At 40.4% G+C, this 21,967-nt stretch overlaps 1 protein-coding gene across 2 annotated transcripts; it reads right to left on the bottom strand.

Annotated features, from left to right (window-relative positions):
- Positions 1 to 201: 201 nt before the first annotated feature.
- On the bottom strand, positions 202 to 21,432 carry Droj2 (DnaJ heat shock protein family (Hsp40) member A4-like). Of its 2 annotated transcripts, XR_013898854.1 has the most exons (10): positions 21,316 to 21,432; positions 19,638 to 19,777; positions 18,344 to 18,522; positions 14,865 to 15,030; positions 10,224 to 10,346; positions 8,647 to 8,801; positions 7,626 to 7,744; positions 7,277 to 7,442; positions 1,417 to 1,937; positions 202 to 307 (listed from the first exon to the last, which is right to left on the bottom strand). XR_013898854.1 is itself a non-coding variant. In XM_080278856.1 (9 exons), exons 2-9 carry the CDS (start codon positions 19,767 to 19,769, stop codon positions 1,790 to 1,792), a joined length of 1,188 nt encoding a protein of 395 aa, XP_080134982.1. In that variant the 5' UTR covers positions 19,770 to 19,777; positions 21,316 to 21,432; the 3' UTR covers positions 1,410 to 1,789. The 2 variants fall into 2 exon arrangements, 1 of the variants encoding a protein (XP_080134982.1); XM_080278856.1 differs by lacking the exon at positions 202 to 307 and having other exon boundaries at positions 1,410 to 1,937.
- Positions 21,433 to 21,967: the final 535 nt, after the last annotated feature.

Genomic DNA, 21,967 nt, shown 5'->3' with positions numbered 1-21,967 from the left:
CTTTCTGTTTGTCCATCCATCCATCTATCATTCAATCCTACATTGCCCCATGAGGTGCGTAGGAGCCCGGGGCTAGGCAGTTGGTCCCGACATTTAAGATGAGAGTGAAAAGATAGATCAAACTAATTTTAACAATGACTAATGAAACCCATCTTCACTTCAAGCATGAATTACTATATCATCTTAAATGTCGAGACCAACTGCCTAGCCCCGGGCTTCTACGCTCCTCATACGGAAATGTAGGACTGGATGATGGATGGATGTATATATATATATATATATATATATATATATATATATGAGGTGTCTAGAGCCAAAGGGGCATCCCCACCAATATACTGGTTTTGAGTTAGGTAGGGGAGACAACAGGCTTAACCCTCTTCTCAGTGACAGCACTGGTTGCCATACAAGATTCGGCCTTCTGGACAGTGGTAGAGGGGCTCAAAGTCACGTGGTTTTGTCCATGCTGCCGGGCGAACAAATCAGAGCAGGCAGGCATCTAAGCCACACAGCCCAAACCAATCAGCATTCTCACTCTCTGCCACTCCCCCAGAGCAGCCAATCAGCAAGCGTGTGGCCTGCCCGGTGTGCTGGTGAGACTTCCCTCCCGTATTAACTGAGGTGTCTAATTATTACGTATTGGATTTTTACCCCATTTATCGTAGATTATTGGTGACAAGATGAGCTGTTGTTATTGGGGTTGAAGGGGGGGTGACAAGATGAGTTCATCACATAGTTACAGTGAGGAGGTGGTGCCTATAACCTCTCGTAAGTGTCAGAAGTGTGTGGAGAAGTGGAAAAAGGTAGAAAGGAAGAGGAAAAGAGAGTGGTGAGGGAGACAGCGGGAGGGGGCGTGGCACCGAGGAGGCAGAGTTGGATGTCGTTCTCCTAGATGATGACCCCACCATTTAACCCCCACTACCCCTTCTCAATTTACTTAAGCACTACACTACTTTTTTTTTTTTAGTGTTATTATTTCAATCTATTATGGTAGAGGAAAAATAATAACTGCATTGATTTCAGATTTAGTTGTCAAAAACGTGAAATTACAGTAATAATCATTCGTTTATTAATATTAAGTGAACTGGAATCTTCAGTTAATAAATTTTTGTACATTAATACATTCGTTGATGTTTTTTCTGCCATGTTTTTAAATCCCTACAATATGTTATTATGCCCATTTATAAATTGGGGGTTTGGTTTACTGCCTATTTTGTGGTTACGGTTATTACTGTTTTGTTTTTTTGGCTGTACATGTAGAGCATAGGCGCTGATGATCATTTAGATGTATAAAAGGTCTGTTTATTGCCTTCTGTTTATGACGTTGCCATAAACACAACTTTAAAGCGTCATAACTCAAAAGTAAATTTTGGCGCCGATGCCCCTTTGGTTCTAGACACCTCATATATACACAACAAAGCCTGAAATATCGCCTAGTCAATGACCTGCAGTCAGCAGAAACAATATTTACTTTCAACTGCCTGTAGTGGCAGGCTTCACCTTTATAGCTTTGGCTGCAATTTAAAAATGTCAACATTATGGCAGCATCATACAGTACAATATTCATATATTTATATGCAGAAGTTATCCAAATGTAGATGAAGTTCTAGTCTATAGTACACAACATTTATGTATTACTGATGTGAATTCTGGTAGTTAACAGGCATCGTGTGACTGTAGCGGGATTCAGATTACTGTATGCTGTATATGACTGACATGGTGGTAAAAGAACAGCACATTAGGTTGTTGTGACAACAGGTATGGTGATTGTGTTGATCATACCAGTGATCTAACTAGTCTGACACTGTACATGTTGGCGGCCATGGTGATCATCATCGTCATCATCCTCCATCTGGTGGTAACGACGGCTGCGCTGAGATCGGTCCAGCTCTACTAACTGCACTTCCTCACTATCATCAGGCACTTCTATCTCTTTTCTGGAAAAAAAAAATATATATATATATACATATATGTGTCTATATATATATCCATCCATCCGTGTGCATGTATATCATCATCATCATCATCATCATCCATTTGAGTATCCACTGCAGGACCAGCCCATCCTGACCAAAGTCGGGACGATTCAGCCAATGTATCTCCACCAAGTGGCTTAGGCTGTCTGGTAGAGATTGAATGTAGGCTGAGATGTGCTTATAAGTGTAATTATAGTGTTGGAGTGGCTTTGGATGTGTGAGTAGTCTGTGAACCAAGTGTAATCGACCCGTGCAAGCTGACTGGGTGCAAGCATACTTTACAGTAAGCGACACTTGTTCAATCACAGCACCCCTTGTGTCCGCCAATGCAGTACGTGGCCGGGTGAACAATCCCAAAGTTTACTACCTGGCGGGGTGCGAACCCTGGTTCACCCGTGTATAAAACACACACTCTACCACTGTACCACAGAGGCTCCATATATATATATATTTTTGGCACCTGGTGGTTTAGTGGGTAATTATTGCGCTCCAATCAGATTGAGCCAGTGAAGGTTTATATCCAAGGGATGGTTGGGGTTGATTGCTCATGTAATGCCACTCAGGGATGAGTGAGGCTGGTCACTCTCAACTTAAATGTCGGGACCAACCGCCTAGCCCCGGGCTCCTACGCTCCTCATGGGGCAATGTAGGATTGGATGATGGATGGATGGATATATATATATATATATATATATATATATACTGGTATATATATATATATATATATATATATATATATATATATATATATATATATATATAGACACTGATGTACAAGTACATGTGGGCATGCAACAAGGATGTATGTACCTATGGTTGTTCAATATATATATGGATGGGATGATGAGACAAGTAAAAGCATGAGCAATGGAGAGAGGGATGGCGTTGGTAATGAATGGTGATGGATGGAATATCTCAAATTTGGTGTATGCTGATGATGCACTGCTAGTTGCAAATACTGTACTGGGCAAGAACTTGGTAGACTAGTGCAGAGTTTTGCTAATGTCTGTAAGGCATCATTCTAGCGAATAATCTAACATTTTGTTCACTGTTATAACACTTCAATGCATTGTAAATAAACATATAAGACATGACTATCACCATAATCTGTTACTGCAACTCAACAATCGGGATGGGGACAGGGCAATTTCGGGCCATGACTTTTTTTTTTTTTTTTTTTTTTTTAATGTGCTCAACTCTGAGCATAGGCTTCACAGCCTGCTCCCAAGGCCCAGTAGTCCTCCTCCATATCATATACCTCTACATGTCACCACTTCGGCGCTAACAACCACCGTCCATACTGAATACATGCTAGGGCTGTCTCATACAGGACTGGTGTATTGGTATTAGCGGGAGGTATTTTTACGACATGTCGGTAGGTCTTCTGGTAGATCGGTAAAGTCTGCTTTACACGAAATTCAAATCCTTAAACTGTTCCCTGCCCCAGCGGGGATTCGAACTCGGGTCTGGTAGGGCCGCAGGCCACTTCTCTACCGATTGAGCCACCACCTTCCCTAGATGGAGAAGAAAGGGCAAGAAATACATGAATTATGACCCACTGGACCCCATCTAATGACCATTATTCACTACAGCCACCGAATGTACAGTGGGCTTTGTGGCATTCATTAAATCCAATATCCGTTACATCGAGTGTTGTCATAGCAAGGATCTACTTGTACATTACATAATACAGTAAAACCTCACTATAATGGACTAATTGGGGCCCAAGCCATTCCGAAGTTCGATAAAAACAACATCTGGACTTCCCCCTGCCAACCCGGACTTTTGCCGATATATACTGTATCTTAGACATTAGTCCAGATCGCACCAACGGTTTTTCACTACAATTGCAGTACTGCACTGTATTATATAGTCATGATAATAGTCAAATGATATAATATATATAATAATACTGTTCTGCACACTGATAAATATGTCTAATTAACCTTATTGTGGAGAACATTGCTGAAGTGATCAGGCAGTCCGAAGCGCTTCTGGTTTTATTGGACTTTTTTCAATATACAAGAATTTAATTCGGTCGGCTCGTCCAGTCCGATAAAAGCGAATTCTGGTACATTACAGTCTGTTGTACTGAGGTTTTACACTACTGTATACAGTATATATATATATACATATACTTTTTACAGTACACACACTTATATACATATATATATATATATATATATATATATACTGTACATATACTGTATACATATATACATACATATACAGTACATACATACACAGTTTAGTCTCGTTATGCGACAGGGTTGCATCATTGTAGACCTACCACAACGATTTAACGAAGAACTAAGTCGACATAACTTGGGTTCAATGGGGCGGTCGAGGGTGACCTCAACTGCAAAACCTAAAATGCCCCCCCCCTCCCCCCCAAAAACTGACACCCCCCTAAAGTTTGTCCTATGGTAAAAGTCATCACCATGGGTCCCCCTCGAGGCTGGGGGAACAACTGGAGGGCCTGGATGATCACTCCACACAAAAAGGCACAGTATCACTTCACGAATCACACACTGCACTATTTGCTAAACATTTGCATTGTTATTTGGTGACAGAAATGGTGTTTCAGTGGCCTTTCATGCACAAAATGGAACAAAAGGCTAACCACGGCAAATGTAAAAACTGGGTGGCCATCTTGCCTCACTCAGTTGACTGGAGGCCAATCAAGGGGAACGTGGTTACGTATGGTTGACACGATTTCAGTCACAGGTTTTAATATTTCACACAAACAAAAATTATCACTTCACTTGATGTCACACACTGCACTATTTTGTTTTGCACTTCCAATACTATCTGGTGATAGCAATAGTGTTTCAGTGGCCTTTCATGCACAAAAGGGAACGAAAGGCAAATGATAACAGCGAACGTAAACACTGAGCTGCCATTTTACTTCATTTAGCTGACCAGAGGTCCATCAAGGGGAAGGTGGCTATATCTGCTTGACATGATTTCCAAGTCACAAGTTTCAATATTTCACACGCAAAAATGTATCACTTCACTTAATATCACACACAGCACTATTTGGACGGGAATTCAGTGTAACGAGTCTCCATCAAAACACTGTTTTTGATGCTGCCAAATTTAGTGGTTTCTCCTGTCTTACTGCAGATGACTTTATTTTATTTTTTTAATTCATTACATGTATGTCCCTATCTTTTATTTTCTTCTCAAGTTCAATATTAAATACGTATATCCCTCTTCCTCAATACATTTCATACAGGACCTGGCATAGGACTTGGCTGAATTACAACAGATAACTGAGAGTTTACTGAATAGGCCTTGATCACCTAATAGCAGCTTTCCACACTGCACAATCTCTGGCAGCCTCCCTATTAAGGGACTGGGTAAGGAGGCTGCCAGAGATCAAGCAGCATGCACGTCCGCCGCTAGGTGACAAAGTCCGACGTATGCAAGTATGTTGGAACCTTCATAAATGAAATGAACTATACAATACAAAAAGGTAATTGTACTTTTTGTTGACCTGGAGGAGGCCTTTAACAGTGTTCCTGTGGAGGTGGAGAAGTGGGCACTGAGAAGGCTTCAGGTCAAGGAGTGGTTATGGCTATGTATGTCAGTGCTCGCACCAGGTGAGAGTGAATGGAGATTTGAGTACCGGTAGTGAGTTTTCAGTGAATGTTAGCATGCATCAGGGTTGAGCCCCTTATTGTTTGCCTTGGTGCTTGAAGCTCTCACACATGGCTTCATAAATGGATTCCCATGGGAGATATGTGCTGATGACTTGGTGTTGATTACAGAATGGGGCACAAGTGTTTGAGAGTAAATGCAGATAAAACAATCGTGATGATACCTAGGGCTAGTGGGGGTTCTGTTAAAGCTTAGGGAGTGTGCCTATGTACAGTTTGCCACAAGGGTGTGGGAAGTAACTCCTCCTTGCGAAGTGTTTGTGACTGACAGGTGCATAAGAGATGCAGTTGTGTCAGAGGTGGACTGCAAAATAATGCAGATTTCATACGTGCAGTGTGTCTGGTACAGCATGTGGAGATTGTGAGGTGTGAAAGGACTGACCTTACTGGGGTCTCTTCAGTGTCTGGATTTGAGAGGGGGGGGGGGGAATATGTGCTTGAGATGGGGCTGTGGCCAGGGTATGGGGTGGTTGGATAGAGTTCAGCGAGCTGCTGCCTCTCCTGACACTGGGAAGGTTCTCCCTCTGTGCTATGGGATTTTTGCATGTAGCATGTGGTTGGAGTGTAATACTGTATAATAAAGAGACCTGGGCAGTAAAGGAAGGGGATATTCACAAGCTCAAACTAACAGAAATTACAATGATTAGATGGATGTGCAGTGCATCCCTTAACGTGAGGTTGCGGGCGCTCGGAATACGATTGAAGAGTTGTGAAGAAGGATGGCACTGGAATGTACTGGTGTTGTGAAGAGGAAAGGTAGACTGAGAGGGTCTCAGCATGTTAAGATGATGGAGGATGACAATTTGGATGCAGAAGGTAAAATGTGTTAATGCTGGGGGTAGGGTTGTAAGAGACAGGCTAAAAAAAAAAAAAAAAAAAAAAAAAAAAAAAAAAAAATTTTGGAAAGTGGTCATAGTGTGTGACCTCAGTGGTAAGCAACTGAATACAGGCAGCCAGAGATTAAGCAATGGGAAAAGCTGCCATTATGTGACCAAGGCTGACACATACGAGAACACTGGAGCCTTTATAAGTGATACGATAACAAATCCATATTGCCAAGCATTTCTTTTAGTGAAATATCTAAACAAAGCAATATTTATGCTTAAATAATCAATCCAATCCTAAGTTGCTCCATGAGCAGCATATGAGCCCAGGGCTAGGCAGGTTGGTCCTGATTTTTGAGATGAGTGACCAGCCTCACTCATCCCAGAGTGGCATTATGTTAGTAGTAAACCCCAACCAACCCTTGGATATAAACCTACACAGGCTCAATCCGACTGGAGTGCCTTAATTCTCCACTAAACCACCAGGTGCAATAATTTGGTTATATGGTTACCACCCACCAAAGTAAATGGTTTCCTGGTCACACAGGAAATCATTTAGCTTGTCACTCAGTGTAGTCACCCATAGGAGGAAGGAAGACAAAAGAATGAAGGAAAGCAAGACAGAAGAGCAAGCGTAATGTCACCCGCAGGCAGAAGCAAGAGGAAAGAATGAAGAAAAGAAAGACAGAACAGGAGAGAAGGAAGAGAGGAAAGGGCAGACACCCAAAGCAGCACTACATCGAATGAGTGGATGGTGGGCACCCCCATCTACCACCTAAAACAAAGAAAAAAAGGAAAAAAAAAAAACACTTACCTTGGTGGCAAAATAGATTCCAATTTTCCAATCCGATCAATGGGAATGTGTGATGGGAAATCTACGAGGAACTGTATAAGCAGACGACCCTTCTCAAATGGATTCTTGTACTGAGGCATACCTTCACCTATGATGCATTTAATTTCTCCATTCTTTATGACCTCGCCTGTTTCAAAAACAAAATCACTGTAAAAGACCATATCTGCAAGAGCACAGCTGAACTGTATTACACACGCAACAGTAAATAAATATATCGTTATCTTCCAATGTGGTTAGGAAACTGAAGCAGTCATCAGATCTGGTAGAGTGGATGTATTACCACACCACAAACATTTACATAATTACTTACCAGGTATAGTGCTTATGATTATAGTTCTATCATCTAAAGTCTTAATTGGTTTTTGGAATCCACAGAGAGCTTCTACAAGGGCTATGTGGCATTGCATAGTAAGGTCGTTGTTCACACGTCTGGAAAGGACAAAAGCATAAAAGTTAGATGAATAACAATTATGAACTCTGGAAACGACAAAAGCATAAAAGTTAGATGAATAACAATTATGTACTCTGGAAAGGACAAAAGCATAAAAGTTAGATGAATTACACATGTATAACAGTATATCCACTTCAATACTCCCTCTTACAAATAATGCTGCAATACTCCAATGCAACATTAGTCACAATCCTTTAACAACATTAATTTCTCCACACTAAAACAGAAACAAGCATCTAGACACTGGTCATTAAAATGCTAAGTACTTTTGATATATATGACTTCATTACAAAAAACAACTTTTATACAGCCAATGATTACCAGTATGCCAATGGGTCCCAACACTCACAGTGAGAGACACGTAAGCTCAGTATATTTGTGGTGACCTGTCATCTCATGTGTGAGATATGGTCCCTGAAAAACACCAATAATCAACCAGATGTAATATAATTTGTGCCCACAGAAAAGTATTCATAACTGAATCACTAGAGAATTCAGAGAACTGACCCAGATCCACTGATTAACCATGGGAAAGAAGAGAGGCCTAAAGCAGCACTACATTGAGCGAATGGTGAGCGCCCCCATCTACCACATAAATTTACACGAATGTTACCATCATCATCATCATTATCTGGACCTCCTTTCCCACCCTGAGACAGGGTGAGGAGTAACAACATCCAGACAGCCTAAGTTTGCCCAATCCAATGGGCCACGCTTCCATTCACACATCATTCAAGCCTACGGAATCCAGGCTCTATCTGACCAAACTACTGTAAATATCTTGAGTCTGGAGGAGACTTTCTGTACTGTGATTGATGTCATCAGACTATGCTGCATATATATACATATAGTACTGCACTAAGTAAAACAGGATACATACCTGAATACAGGATGATCTTTCTCATCAAGTACAATAATGATATCGCCAGGCTCAAAACCAGGTTCTTGATCTCCTTCCCCTGCAAACACCACCTTCTGCCCATCCTCCATCCCTTTATCCACATGTACCTCCAAGATTTTACGGTCCCTCACAACCTGAAGTCAAAACCACATTGTTCTGTGGCTAACAATAATGGCAATAACCTCTGCTGCTATGCTGCCCTGATCTGTTTAGTGTAATCAATGAACTTAAACTAGTCCTTGCTTGGAAAAATTGCTAGAGTTTCTAATGAGAATAATACTTGAATACCAAATCCACGACAATTAGTACCAGTAATATGATTAATACACCTGCCTCATGTCTTGATACAGATGTATTTAATATATACTTCTTTTGCAAACTGTACCAATACACTCTAACAGCAACTTAACTTTCATAAAAATTTAAAGGGTTTGTATATAATATTAAGTATCTACAATAAAAGATCAACAATTAAAGATAAAATGGTACCTTAACTCCCAGTCCCATATTATTAAGTATGGTGTAAAAATCTTAAGAGTATAGCCGTAGCGCATGAGTCTGACGGAGTCATTATCATACCCTGGCAACCTACCGGTCTAAAGTATGTCCGATTTCATATCATACGCAAATCACTATTATACACGAATATATTATGCAAGAACATATTATACATGAACCAAACGTGTATCACATTATACCAGAAATCCGATGCACTGTTAAAGGACAGGTTGCCATGGCACTATAATGAAATCCTCAAAGTCACATGTCGTGACTACAGCTTTCCAAATTCAACCAAACGAGAGGATAAACTGCACACAGAATGGGTGTAAGCTGACGGTCTACTGTACACAGCTGCTTAATATGAACCACACAATACAGCATGACAAAGTTCTTTATCTTGTGTTCCAAAACGAAAAGCATGAATAAGAGTATCTACACACTTTTTGTTATTGTTCACCGTTTTCATTTTCTTCTATATCCAATGCTGCCAAGACATGGCCAAGGAATAATTAAAAGCATAACGTAAGACTTTTCAAAATCATTACCTCGTTGTTGATGCAACCTAAGGCTCATCTGAATGTGAACCCAGCTGCAAGCTAAAGCTGTCTTCTGCAGTCCATTGGCATCATTGCAGACGACAGAGGAGGAGCTGTGGAACACACTGCTGCCTGTTTATACTGTTGCCACCATGGGATGGCATCCCTCACCAACACCATCATAAAAATGACACAAAAATGACAATGCATCCTCTTAAGGGATCCCTATACCAGGGTTGGCCATGACACTTGGTGGTGTTTTCTATGGACTGGAAGCAGTTGGGGTAAAAAGATATCAGAGATGTTGGGTTGCACTTGGCACAATGAAAAATTCTCAATTTGGACTATGGCTCATTTTATTTTAAGTTGAATATTTCCTGCCTAAGAATGATGATTCTGACTGTTTACTAAGCTCATTGCCATACTTCACTATCATGATAGTACCTCTCAGGATCAATGATAACTATACATCTACTGTCTCACCCAATTAACAGACAAAGCTTCCATCAAACTGCTTACCTTTTTTCCTTCACAGGTTTTACATCTGTCCTTTGGATTGATTCGTTCTCCCAAACCCCGGCACTCTCCACACATACTCTGTACTTGTGACACCATGCCTGGGCCCAGCTGTTGAATTCTAACCTGTAATATACACCATAATTAAAATTCAAAGTTTCTATCACAATAATTTAACTCCCACAATACAATGACATCCTTTATATTTTTTGCTCTTGCTACCCCAAATGCTTCAGCTCTACTTAAGGTAAACGAAGCTGATGGGGTTGGATATACCCTTTGTATATTCTTCTCTATGCTCTCCGAAACATTTGACATGACTAATGAATGGTGATGGGTGGAATATCTCAAATATGTTGTATGCTGATGATGCAGTACTACTTGCAAATGCCAGACAAGAGCTTGGTAGAATAGTGCAGAGTTTTGCTGATGTCTGAGCGTCATGCCTTGAGAGTAAATGTAGAAAAGAGTAGTGATGGTAATTGAGAGAGAAGGTGACTCCCAGTGTGTTGTTACGGTGTGATGGTTATTGAGAGAAGGTGACTCAAAAACAAAAATAAGTGATAGAAAAGTGAGGAAAATGTGCAAAAGTGGAAAGCAGTGATACAAGGAAGGAAAGTAGCTGGGTCAATGAAGGCCTTGAGAAGAAACAGAAGCTTGAGTGTTGCAGCTGCGGCGAGGCTTACACGAAGGAGTGTTAGTACCAACTTTAACATATGGATGTGAGACTATGGTGTGGCATGAAAATGAAAAGTCAAGTGACAGCAGTGGAGATGGGTCTGCTGAGGAATGTATGTGGGGTACAGAGAGAGGATAGGATATGAAATAATGTGATTCATAAAAGATGTGCAGTGAGGAGATCTGTGGACACCAGAATCAATGAGAGTGTATCGAGATGGTATGGTCAAGGAAAGAGAATAGATAACAATAGAGTGGTGAAAAAGGTATATCTGAGCAAATCTGAAAGAGGGAGGAGGTGAGGTAGGCCAAGGAGAAGGTGGAGGGATATAGTGGATGAGTGTGTGAGGAAGAGAGGGTTGGAAGTAGGTGAGGCTAGGGGACTGACAAGAGATCGAGTTGGCTGGAAGAATATTGAGAGAAGCACATGACCAGGGATTTGGCACCACCTTTTTAACGTGACAGCGTCCGGATTGACCCTATTGGATACGTTTATGTAAAGCTAGAGTACGTGGTGAATGTTCTTGGCATGTCAGATAAAGCCACGATTCCGGGGGCATGAATGTTGAGTGAACGAAAGCATGGCACACTAGATTGGGCAAATTTGGGGTGTCTAAACGTTGCTACTCCTCACGCTGCCCTAGGGTGGGAAAGAAGGTCCGGATGATGATGATGATATTCTTCTCCAACAGAAAGCTCTCCTAAACTGAAGCAAATAGTGTGGTAACATCAAGAATACACCAAGATGTGATATCACCATAATGAAAAAGTTAACTGTTGCTATTTCTAGAAATTTATTCAGCTTATGAGTGACCTTAGAGTGAAGATGCAAGCAACATTGTCATCAAATCCCTTCAGTACAATGATCATACAGTTTGTATCATTTACAAAGGCTCCAACATGCATGCACGCATGAATCAACCTTGGACACCTGATGGCAGCTCTCCATGTCACTTGATCTCTGTTAGCCTCCCTATTCAGTCCTTTATCCTGAGGTCACACTCTATGACCTTGTCCCAGGCCTTTTTTGCTCTGACTTTTGCAACCCTACCCCTGACATTCACACTTTCTCAATTTTTACACCCCATTATCATCCTCCAACCTCTCCACATGCCCAAACCATCTCAATCTGCCCCTCCTCATCACAGCAACAATACACTCCAGTCTCATCCTTCCTCTCAACTCTTCAATCGTAAACCAAGTCCCCCTCAAATCTCGCTTTCAGGGACGCACTACATATCCATCTCATCACTGTAATTTCTGTAAATTTGAGCCTATGAATATCCTCTTCCTCTACTGCCCATGAGTCACCACCAAACAGTACTAAACTCTAGCACATGCTGCACACAAAGATCAATTAGCACATAGGAAGAGCTCTCTCAATGTCAAAAAACCAACAACTCTCTGATCTTTCTCCAACCACTCCTTACCCTGGGCACAGAGCAAGGTCCAGCCCCACCTCCAGCACAAAATATGTCCCCAAAATAACAAAACTCTTCCATACACTCAAGAGACTCACCAGTAAGATAAATACTTCAATTTTTCTATTATTCTTTCTACCGGTACATCACAGATTTTCTGACATCCTTGGTTGCAGGGTATTGCTGGATTAACCATTCTGCCAAACTAATGGAGGTCAGGTCATAATCTGACAGGGACCAATGGAAGTCACACATTCACTAAAATGCCTTGGACCCACTATCCTTTATTGAAAGCACAATCCATCCATCATCCAATAATATGCCACCCCACAAGGAGAATAGGAGCTCGGGGCTAGACAAGTTGGTCCTGGCATTTAAAATGAGAGTGACCAGCCTCACTCATCCCTGAGAGGCATTACATGAGCAACAAACCCTAACCACCCCTTGGATATCAACCTGCACAGACTCAATCCAACTGAAGCGTCTTGATTACCCACTAAACCACCAGGCACCACAAATTGGTTATATGCTTACCAAGTAGCGTAATAAATGGTTTCCTGGTGTACAGGAAACCATTTGGCTTGTCACTCAGTGTAGTTACCCATGGCCAGAAGGAAGAGGAAGAAGGAAGAGGAAAGAAGGAAGAAAACAGAGACAGAAGAGGGAACGTAAAATCACCCATAGGCAGAAGGAGAGGAAAGAATGAAAGAAAGAAAGACAGAAGAGGAAGGAAGGAAGAGAGGAAATGGCAGACACCCAAAGCAGCACTACACTGTGTGAGTGATGTTCAGAAGTTTTTTAAGGAACATCAAAGCCTGGTTCATTATCATGTTCCATTACTCCAATGCTGCTGAAACCATTCTATCATCACTTGATCATGCTCAGTACTCTAAACATATTTCACAGTTTTTCAAATGTTCATTTGCTTTTCCAATCTCTGTATACATAAAATATTAATAATTTTTCTCTCTTTAGTTTCTCATAAACAGTTGACACACCATTACCATATGTATCACACAACTTCTCACACCATTACCATATGTGTCACACACCTTCTGCACCAGAATACTAGCACCAGTTTTTAAATTAGTTTCATCTTTTCCAGCTTTAGTTTTATAATTTTAGCATAATAAAACTGTCTTACTGCATTAAATCCTCCTAATGGCTGTTAATATACCACTCTGACCAAACAGGTGAGTGAAAATATACATGATGATAAGGCAGCTAGTGCGGTGGGTCACTGAGTAGCGATTTATCAGTTATTATGGTAACTGTGTGCCTCACAGTGACTGGCTTCCACACACACACACAACCTCAAAACATAGCAATACTTTATGAACTCTACACTCACTTATAAATTGCCTCGATAGATACCAGTATTGGAGATAAGCTTTTGATTTGACAGTGATGGTAATTCAGAATAAAAGGAAGCAGGGATATGGCATTTAAGGATAAACCAACAATGCAAGAAACGTTATGAGAAATGTTATATTCACACGAACAGAAACTGACGGTCAAGAATGGTTAATTGTGAGAATTTTGTATTCACAGACAAATCCACTGATACAATGTTCACTCACCAAGTTAGTTTTGAGAAATATAAATACTGCTGCTCCGTTCCCTCGTCATTTTAGTTGTTATTCAGACAGGAAGCAAAAAAAGTGAGTGTAAACTAGTAAGCCCTGAACCAATTACATTTATTCCCATTTATTGCTGTACAGCATCTGATTACTGAGGGATTTTGTCAGTACTGTAGTTTGGTGGACCAATTAACAACAATCAAGGTTTGACTGTACTGAAATCCCTGTACATGGGTGTTTATGCTTGACACCACCACTGACACTTGCACCTTTCTTGCATGCCATTGCTTGAGTTAAATATAAGTATAATAAGCCACAAATCAGACAAATCACAGGGATCATCACCAAGACAAACAGCATAAGAAATCCAAGTGTGCACACATTACACTCAATGCCATCAGAGGATGCTCAGTAAACCAGTCTGGCAAGCAGGGGAATTTCCAAGTGCCCTCTCATAATTTCTTTCCGAATTAAAAGTGGTGCCAGACCATCCAATGCCAGAAAATTGGCAGTGCACCTGTACCAGATAGTCATTTAGATTAACAGATCTCTCAAAATGAGAGCTACAAACACTTTAGAGGACACCTGTCTTAAGAACTCTCCCAATTCCCTGTGTCACTAACTTGAGAGTTGCGAGTGATCGCCAGCTAGTTCAATATGGAAGTGGGGCTACCCCTGCTACGCCCACACTCATCATGAACCATTCACTTAGATGCCCATTTACCCTTACATACAGTATGCTTCACTACCATCATAAAAACTTAATTATAAAAAAAAAAAAAAATCCAAGGGCTTAATTACAAACAATTGCTTACTCTGACAAGCAATGACACATTCTTAACCTGTTATACAAATGTTTTCTAAAGAGACATCCTAAGATACACACACATAAAAAAATCAATAGTGATGACCCCCCCCCCAAAAAAAAGGGGGGCAGGGAGTTAAAATGAAAAGCATGACCATACCTGCATACCAGTGCCTCTACATGAAGGACACTTCTCTGGAGGTTTCTTTCCACCCTGACCTTCACATTTTGAACATATGACATGCTTTTGCAGAGCCAGTTTTCTTACAGCTCCATTGTATAGTTCCTCCAGGGATACAGACATTTGATGGATTACATCCTTCACCCTGGAAAATTTTTAACAAGAAGCATTACAAAATTTCCCTCTTTGAAGTATAGTAGCCTATGTATGGCCAAAGTTAGGTTACGATGTTCTAGTATCTAAACAGTTCAATACAATGCTGTCTCATACTTCCATCCATCATCCAATCCTACATTGCCCCATGAGGAGCATAGGAGCCCGGGGCTAGGCAGTTGGTCCCAACATTTAAGATGAGAGTGACCAGCCTCACTCATCCCTGAGTGGCATTACATGAGCAATCTACCCCAACCACCCCTTGGATATAAACCTTCACCGGCTCAATCCATCCTCGTTATTGTTATGATAATGCTTTGTACCTTTAGATCATGAACAATGATTCACTCCTTAGTATGGCAGTGAGGTAAATATGTAATGATCAAAAGTTACTGAATTTATTTTTTTTCTTGTTTAACTTATGGGCAATCACAATGCACTCAGTTTTGTGTGTTTTCCATAAGTTCTTCACAACACTAGTAACAAATTACTCTTTTATCATTTCCTCGGGAAATTAGTACAGTAAGAAGTCAAACATGTCTACTTGTTCTAAAGAAATATAGTTGAAATAAAAAGTACATGGTGAGTGCTGGCCCTGAAACAAGAGACTGGCAGGTGGCAGGAATCTGTGTGTGTGTGTGTGTGTGTGTGTCACAGGGAGAGGGGGGATATAATCTCACATCACAAATTTGGGCATTGCTTTATAACCAATTGTTTTAATAAAATCCTACAAAAGGAAAATGTCTTGTTTAGTCATGTCTATTGTACAGTTACCATGTGTCTATTTAGCCAAGCGGTGGAAATTTGGGGGGCTTGCCAGGGACCAAAGTTGCTAAGGGCAACCCTGCTATGCTGCTGTATGAGTATAAGCCAACCTGCAGTACAAAGCACCGAAAGAAGCAGCAGCTTGTCTTCAGAGTTGGATCATTCGCTCCTATGTTTTAATGTTAATAACTTTATCTCTGGTATTGTCTTCCTTAACTACCAAACTATTTTTTTTTCCCCATTCAAACAATACAGTAATCCCCGTAATATCCGGACGCCCAGTTTCCGGACATTCCCAATAACCTGACATTTTCGTCCCGGGATCCAGTATTCCCAAAATGGGCCAAAAAACGCAAAAAATTTGGAAAAAATCTGACTTTTTTCCCACCCGTAATTTGAAATTGCCGCGTGGTGCCGAACAGCTGTTACACCATGGCCCCTTCACCCCTTCCTTCCTCCCCCCTCCCCCCTCCCCTGTCAGGGTTGCCATTTTGTATATTTCATTATTAAATGTGGGCCAATTTGATAATGAAAAATTCGTTTGGTAATGAATCAGAATAATACAATACCAAATGGATTTTTCACATGTATGAGGATACACAGGATGAAGATGGTGGATTGTTTGCTCTCTCTGATTAATTTCGAAGCCTATATACTGTGATAATAATCACATGCTGTTAATTATAAGAAGAGTGATTACATGTATTTCCACTTGTGTATATAATTAGTGAAAATTAGATGCTAGCTTTATGAATTTGGTAATGAAAGTTAAAAATGGTAATGAAATTTGAGGAGTTTGGTAATGTTGCCGTTGTGATCTGGCAACTCTGTTACCCCACCATCATCAACAGTCACAGCCTAACTCCGATCGAGAGCAGGTGCTTATAGCAATGCAAGCCACAGGTGCTCGTTTTTTGTGAATAAACTGGAATACCTCGCCACTAGAACACACGGGAATTTACAGTGTTGTGCCGTGTTAAGACAGAATTTAGAGTGCAAAGGATTAACGGTGGACTGCAAACTGGCGGTTCAAACCAGTCTAGGAGCCAGGGACTTGTCGTTGTAAGTACCCAGAATGTTTAATATTGTATAAACTCACCTCTAAAACCTCATTTTATGGTTCTTTTGCATTTATATCAGTCTTTTATGTCCCTTATTTGTGTGATTTGGGTCTTAAATAGGTGCAATGCATGTCCAGAGGGAGTTGTATAGGTGTTTTTCTGAGTTAGGGTCCATAAGTACAAGTCCAGGAGGCTGAGGCCCAATATCCGGACAGGACCACTATCCGGACATGCATTTGGCTTTATTACATCGGATATTGGAGGGCTTACTATACTTTGATTTGGTGCAAATTTAAAGCGAATCGCTCTGTAACCTACCTCACATTAAATCGATGCCCTACTGTAAGAGAGATGCAAGTTTTGAAAATATTAAACGGGCAAGATGTTGGACCACAGACGTTGACTCCTTGCTTGTTCAAACATGATGAGGCCCAGCTGAGCCACTCTCTGGCTGTCAGCTGGGTAATTTTTTTTATAAGCCAATGACAAGCTTCAAAGTTGTCAGGGGATTTCATGGAGCCAACAAAAAATTTTCATGCAATCAGAGCCAATCATAGTACAAACAACTGCCCCTTTAAATTCACACTCAGTTTCAACATGGCTGGCCTCTGTGGTACATGTAGTACAACCTCATATGAGACAATAAGTTGTTCTACCAAAATAATAATGACAGTATCCCTTATGGAGAGGGGGTGTGAGGGTCTTTGCTCCTAATGCAGGTTAGATGAGGTCAGATTAATGACTAAAATTCCTGAGTCAGCTATCTTATTTTCTTTACATGCAGTCTGACCTTGCTAGATAATGTTAACGTTGTGGGAAAAGCCCCCCAGTTAAGAATGATGTAGTTAGCTTTGGATGAAACAATTTTTTTTTCTACTGCTGCTAATTTGATTTAAACCATCATTTTCCAGTAGAAATACATTTTCACCTGGCAGTCACCCTTCATAAAATCTGCATTCCTAAGAGTTTCCAATGGTGATGGGAAGCAGGGGTGGAAGGGGGAGGAAAAACAAAGAAACATGGCATTTCTGCACGAAATGAGGTTCAAAAAACGATATTAAAAAAAAAAAAAAAAAAAAAAAAATCCACAGAACTAATGTTTGCCCAAAAGTAAAAATTTAAGCAATTTACAAGTAATATGATAAAAACAGCACAAAGTACGGCTGGGTCTCAACATAGGCAGCAGTCATTCTAGAACCTACATGGAAATGTGCTAAATTATGGATGCTGTTCTAATATAATACTGTACCGGTACTAGTAATTGGATAAGGAGGTTCTAGTGCCAGGAATATTCCAGACAGGTATCGTGTGCTGCAAAAAAGTGCTCCTGTCTATCACTTACGAGATCCAAATGAATATACATTAATAAGTAACTGGTAAGTGAACATTTAACAAAACCATCAGTATTTTACAATATGTACTGCTAGTATGATACAAAGCCCTCTCACTTCAAACAAGTGGTACCAGTAAAACACTTACTTTTTTTCTCTTCCTCTTCTCATGCCACCTCCAAAGAACATGTCAAAGATGTCCATGGGTGAAGTAAAGGTTCCACCACCGGATCCACCCTCCTTCAGTGCTTGCTCACCACCTTGGTCATAAATCTTTCGCTTCTCTGGATTGCTGAGCACCTCATAGGCCTGTGATATCAGCTTGAACTGCAAAACGTTAACAGTGGGATGAGTACTTCAAGATGGTTTGACCATATGAAGAGAAAGATGAGACAGCTGACTATGGATTGTAAGTGATGTGGAGGTGAAGAACAGAATGGACAGACTGAGGATGAAATGGAGGGATGAGGTGAAGATATACAAGTGAGGGATGTGTGAGGAGAAAGGGCAGCAATCAGCTGTCAGTATTGTTTACTAGCTCTTAAAGTGGATTTAAAGCAAGAAGGTTTGTACTTTTGCCTGTCTTTTCGTTTCTTTAGCACTTGCCCAGCAACATGGAGCACTTCCTAGTTGCTTAACCCCTACATGCCGGGGGTTTTCCGATGTTGCAGGCTCCTCCCTATGGGGGATATCCGTGATGGAAAAAAATACCCTTACTTCAAACCCTAATATCTGCCAAACTATAACGGCTACAGAAAAAATTAAAGATGAGTAATATTCACCACCTCTTCCTCTTTCAACTGAAAGTATCCACACGTCTTCAGATGGTCTCGTCAATGAGCAAGATTAAGTTAAAGTTCAAAGGGTGGCGGGAAGACGCTTGCTGCTATACACATCAACCGGCATTGCTCCGTGCCCAAAATCGTGACAGCTATATACATCAACCGGCGCATAGGGGTTAAGAATCACAGACCCCTTCACAAATATCAGAAATGAATGTAAAAGGGTAATAAAACATACTGTACTTTGAAAGAGGTGCTCACTGTATCAGTCATGTGGTACAGTACAAGCAAGTACTGTAATGCATACTTTGCAAAACACTAGATTTAACTCACTTTTCCCCATCGAATCATGTTTATTAATAAGAGCAAGGTACCCAGGATTAAAGCTAAAACTGTCAACACCACCATGCAAGAGGTGTATTAAGCACAGGAAGATCATATCCTAGAGAAAGTGTATTATGTTGCCAGTCAAATTCATATCAAGTTCCAAGCTGAGTGCTTCCCAGCTTTCTGAGACTAGGAAGCACTTATAAAAATGGGACAGCCAAAAGCTCAGGCCATCTTCGAGGCAGTCTGAGTTACCGGGTGTTTAAAGTATACTTAAAGAGTTGTAAACAAATTATAACGGAGTACCAGTACAGCAGATCTGAAGCAACTCACCTTCTCTCCTTCGTTGGGGTTCTTATCAGGATGGTATTTCAGAGCCAGCTTACGGTAAGCCTTCTTAAGCTCATCTGAACTTGCACTGGGTTTTACCCCAAGGATGTCATAGAAACCAGTCTCCTTCACCATCCTGGCTCCTGTAATGAAAAAGAATAGCAAATTATAAAGTAACCTTTAATAAGCTCTGCCATGCACCAGGCAATGAAAACAAAGTGTATTGCCTATCAGTGGTGTACTAACCAGTACAGTACAAAATATATACTGAAACGCAGTGTTCCATGCTTGCAAGGGTCTGTCTTTCTTACTTGATGGCTGTTTTTAGGGAGAGAAGGAAGGACTGTATAGTAATGACCAGAAGAATTGTTACCTACACTAAAATACACAAAATACTGTACTAAGAAGTGAATTTCATTTTCCAACTGGAGATTAGATTACCCAAAGGTAGATTTCACTTCCCATTTCCCAATTGGAGGTTAGGTTAGGGGACATTAAATCATTATGTACAGTTTGGCTAGGTTAGGTGTGGTAGGTTATGTTCCAGCGGGTTAGGATATATTACTATGTTAGGTGATAATGATTTACGTAAGAGTTGGTCACATATGGACAGATAACATTACATGAAGCTAGATTTGAATATATTTTGTTAGGTTATCTTTATGTAAATAGTCAAAATCCCCATTTATCACGAACTGTGGAGTACTGAACACAGCCCAGAAAGCCAAGCCACAAACTTGTCGCTTCTGCCACTGTGCTGAAGAATAAGACAGATGGCACAGCGCAATGCCTAAAAACAACAGAGAAACATCATATCAACCCCTAACAGAATTATGAGTTTTTGATCCATTTTTTTCGTTATTTTAGAAAATTCTAAGACACTTTTCTTCTGACATTTCCATTGCAAATTATTTTTATTTTACTCCTGAAGTTTAGGTTCGAGTAAAATAAAAATAATTTGCGACAAAAATGCCATAGAAGTGTCTTACAATTGTCTAAAATACCAGAAAAAAAAAAGTTCAATATCTTGTAAGTCTGTTAGGGGTTGAAACGGTAATTTTACCATGAAACGTTTATTCACTACCCCAGAAATAGAAAAATATATGACTATCAGAGAACTGATTTGGTAAGGTGATGTCTGCTGCTTAAAGCAAAGTGTACATTCACTGCACAGATTAAATAAGAAGCCACTGGGTACTTGCCTACTTTGTAAAAAAAAAATAATAATAAAATATGGGCTGAATAATGTCACCCAGAGACAATTTTTTAAGGGTACTACAGCTAATATGCCTGTATTCCCGGTACACTAAAAACGTACAAATCGTGATCTTCATTGGCTCGGGAAAGTGACGAGTGCTAAGAATTACGAACTGCGGCGGCATAACGAAAATTTCCCCTCTGGATTTTAAAGTACAAAAAATGCACATCCAAAATCTACACTTACACATAAACGAACTTCAAGCTGTCGTGCTTATATATATGCCGGTCTGTATTAAGTCTACTGTGTCCCAAAACAAAATGTATAATATTTAAAGTCGTTCATTACATGACGTGGATGGACAGGGCTGGGTGTTCGTCCGCGTGAGGCATCGACCATTGCACGTACCTCTAGAAACTCCTCACTCACTTTCAACAAAGCATTATATTGCACCCTTGGTTCCTTTTGTAGGCCCTAACTTACCTCTGGGCGAATGGGTACTGAAGTAACTAAAACTTCGCAAGTCCGACTTCAAATTTCTATCAAGCCTGCGTGGATCGGGAAGGTTCCAGACTACACAAGTACACAGACAGACAGCGATGGTGCTGCCACCTATTAGCTCATCACTGAAATTTCTTGTCTAATGAATGCTGTTGATACACAAAGGCCTCAAAATGCAGTATACATCCAAATTCTTTTTCTGGATCAACTTCTAATAATTTTAAAGATTTATATATTAACAATTTGCGAAAACCAACACACACATTACATAAATTCCACCGACGGTAAAAATACGAAACTATTGATTACGTAATTTCATACATTCCCGATGTAAATTTCACCCTGATTCCGCAAAAAAACAAAATGCTTGAATGAAGAGTATTGAATTGAAATGTTCATTATTGTAAAAGGTACAGAGTGCTAATACAACAAAAGGTGGTGGGTCTTGCCACACACTGTCTTCATCCACTAGTTATATAGTTAATAAAATGGCCATAATAGATTGACAAGTATTTATTGTTGTAAAGGAATGAAGGTAATTGTTTGTCAGCTCAGGCAATGATTGTCCTAACCTTAAATTCGGGAGCAAGGTACTCAAATTTTCAACAGTTTGATCGATTCCCTGGTGATTCCC

Source organism: Coenobita brevimanus, chromosome 75 (assembly GCF_032717465.1).
Source record: "Coenobita brevimanus isolate Jiangsu-jjx chromosome 75, ASM3271746v2, whole genome shotgun sequence".
Taxonomy (NCBI): Eukaryota; Metazoa; Arthropoda; class Malacostraca; order Decapoda; family Coenobitidae; genus Coenobita; species Coenobita brevimanus.
The sequence above is the reverse complement of the archived record's forward strand: the minus strand, read 5'-3'. Positions and strand labels throughout refer to the sequence as shown.

Coding starts and splice junctions, on each gene's coding strand:
- Droj2 (XM_080278856.1), bottom strand. CDS start 19,769: ATGGTGAAGGAGACTGGTTTCTATGACATCCTTGGGGTAAAACCCAGT. Junction 10,347..14,864: donor GTAGAGGCACTGGTATGCAG/GTATGGTCATGC, acceptor TGTATATTACAG/GTTAGAATTCAACAGCTGGG. Junction 1,938..7,276: donor GAATCTATTTTGCCACCAAG/GTAAGTGTTTTT, acceptor TTTTTTTTCCAG/AAAAGAGATAGAAGTGCCTG.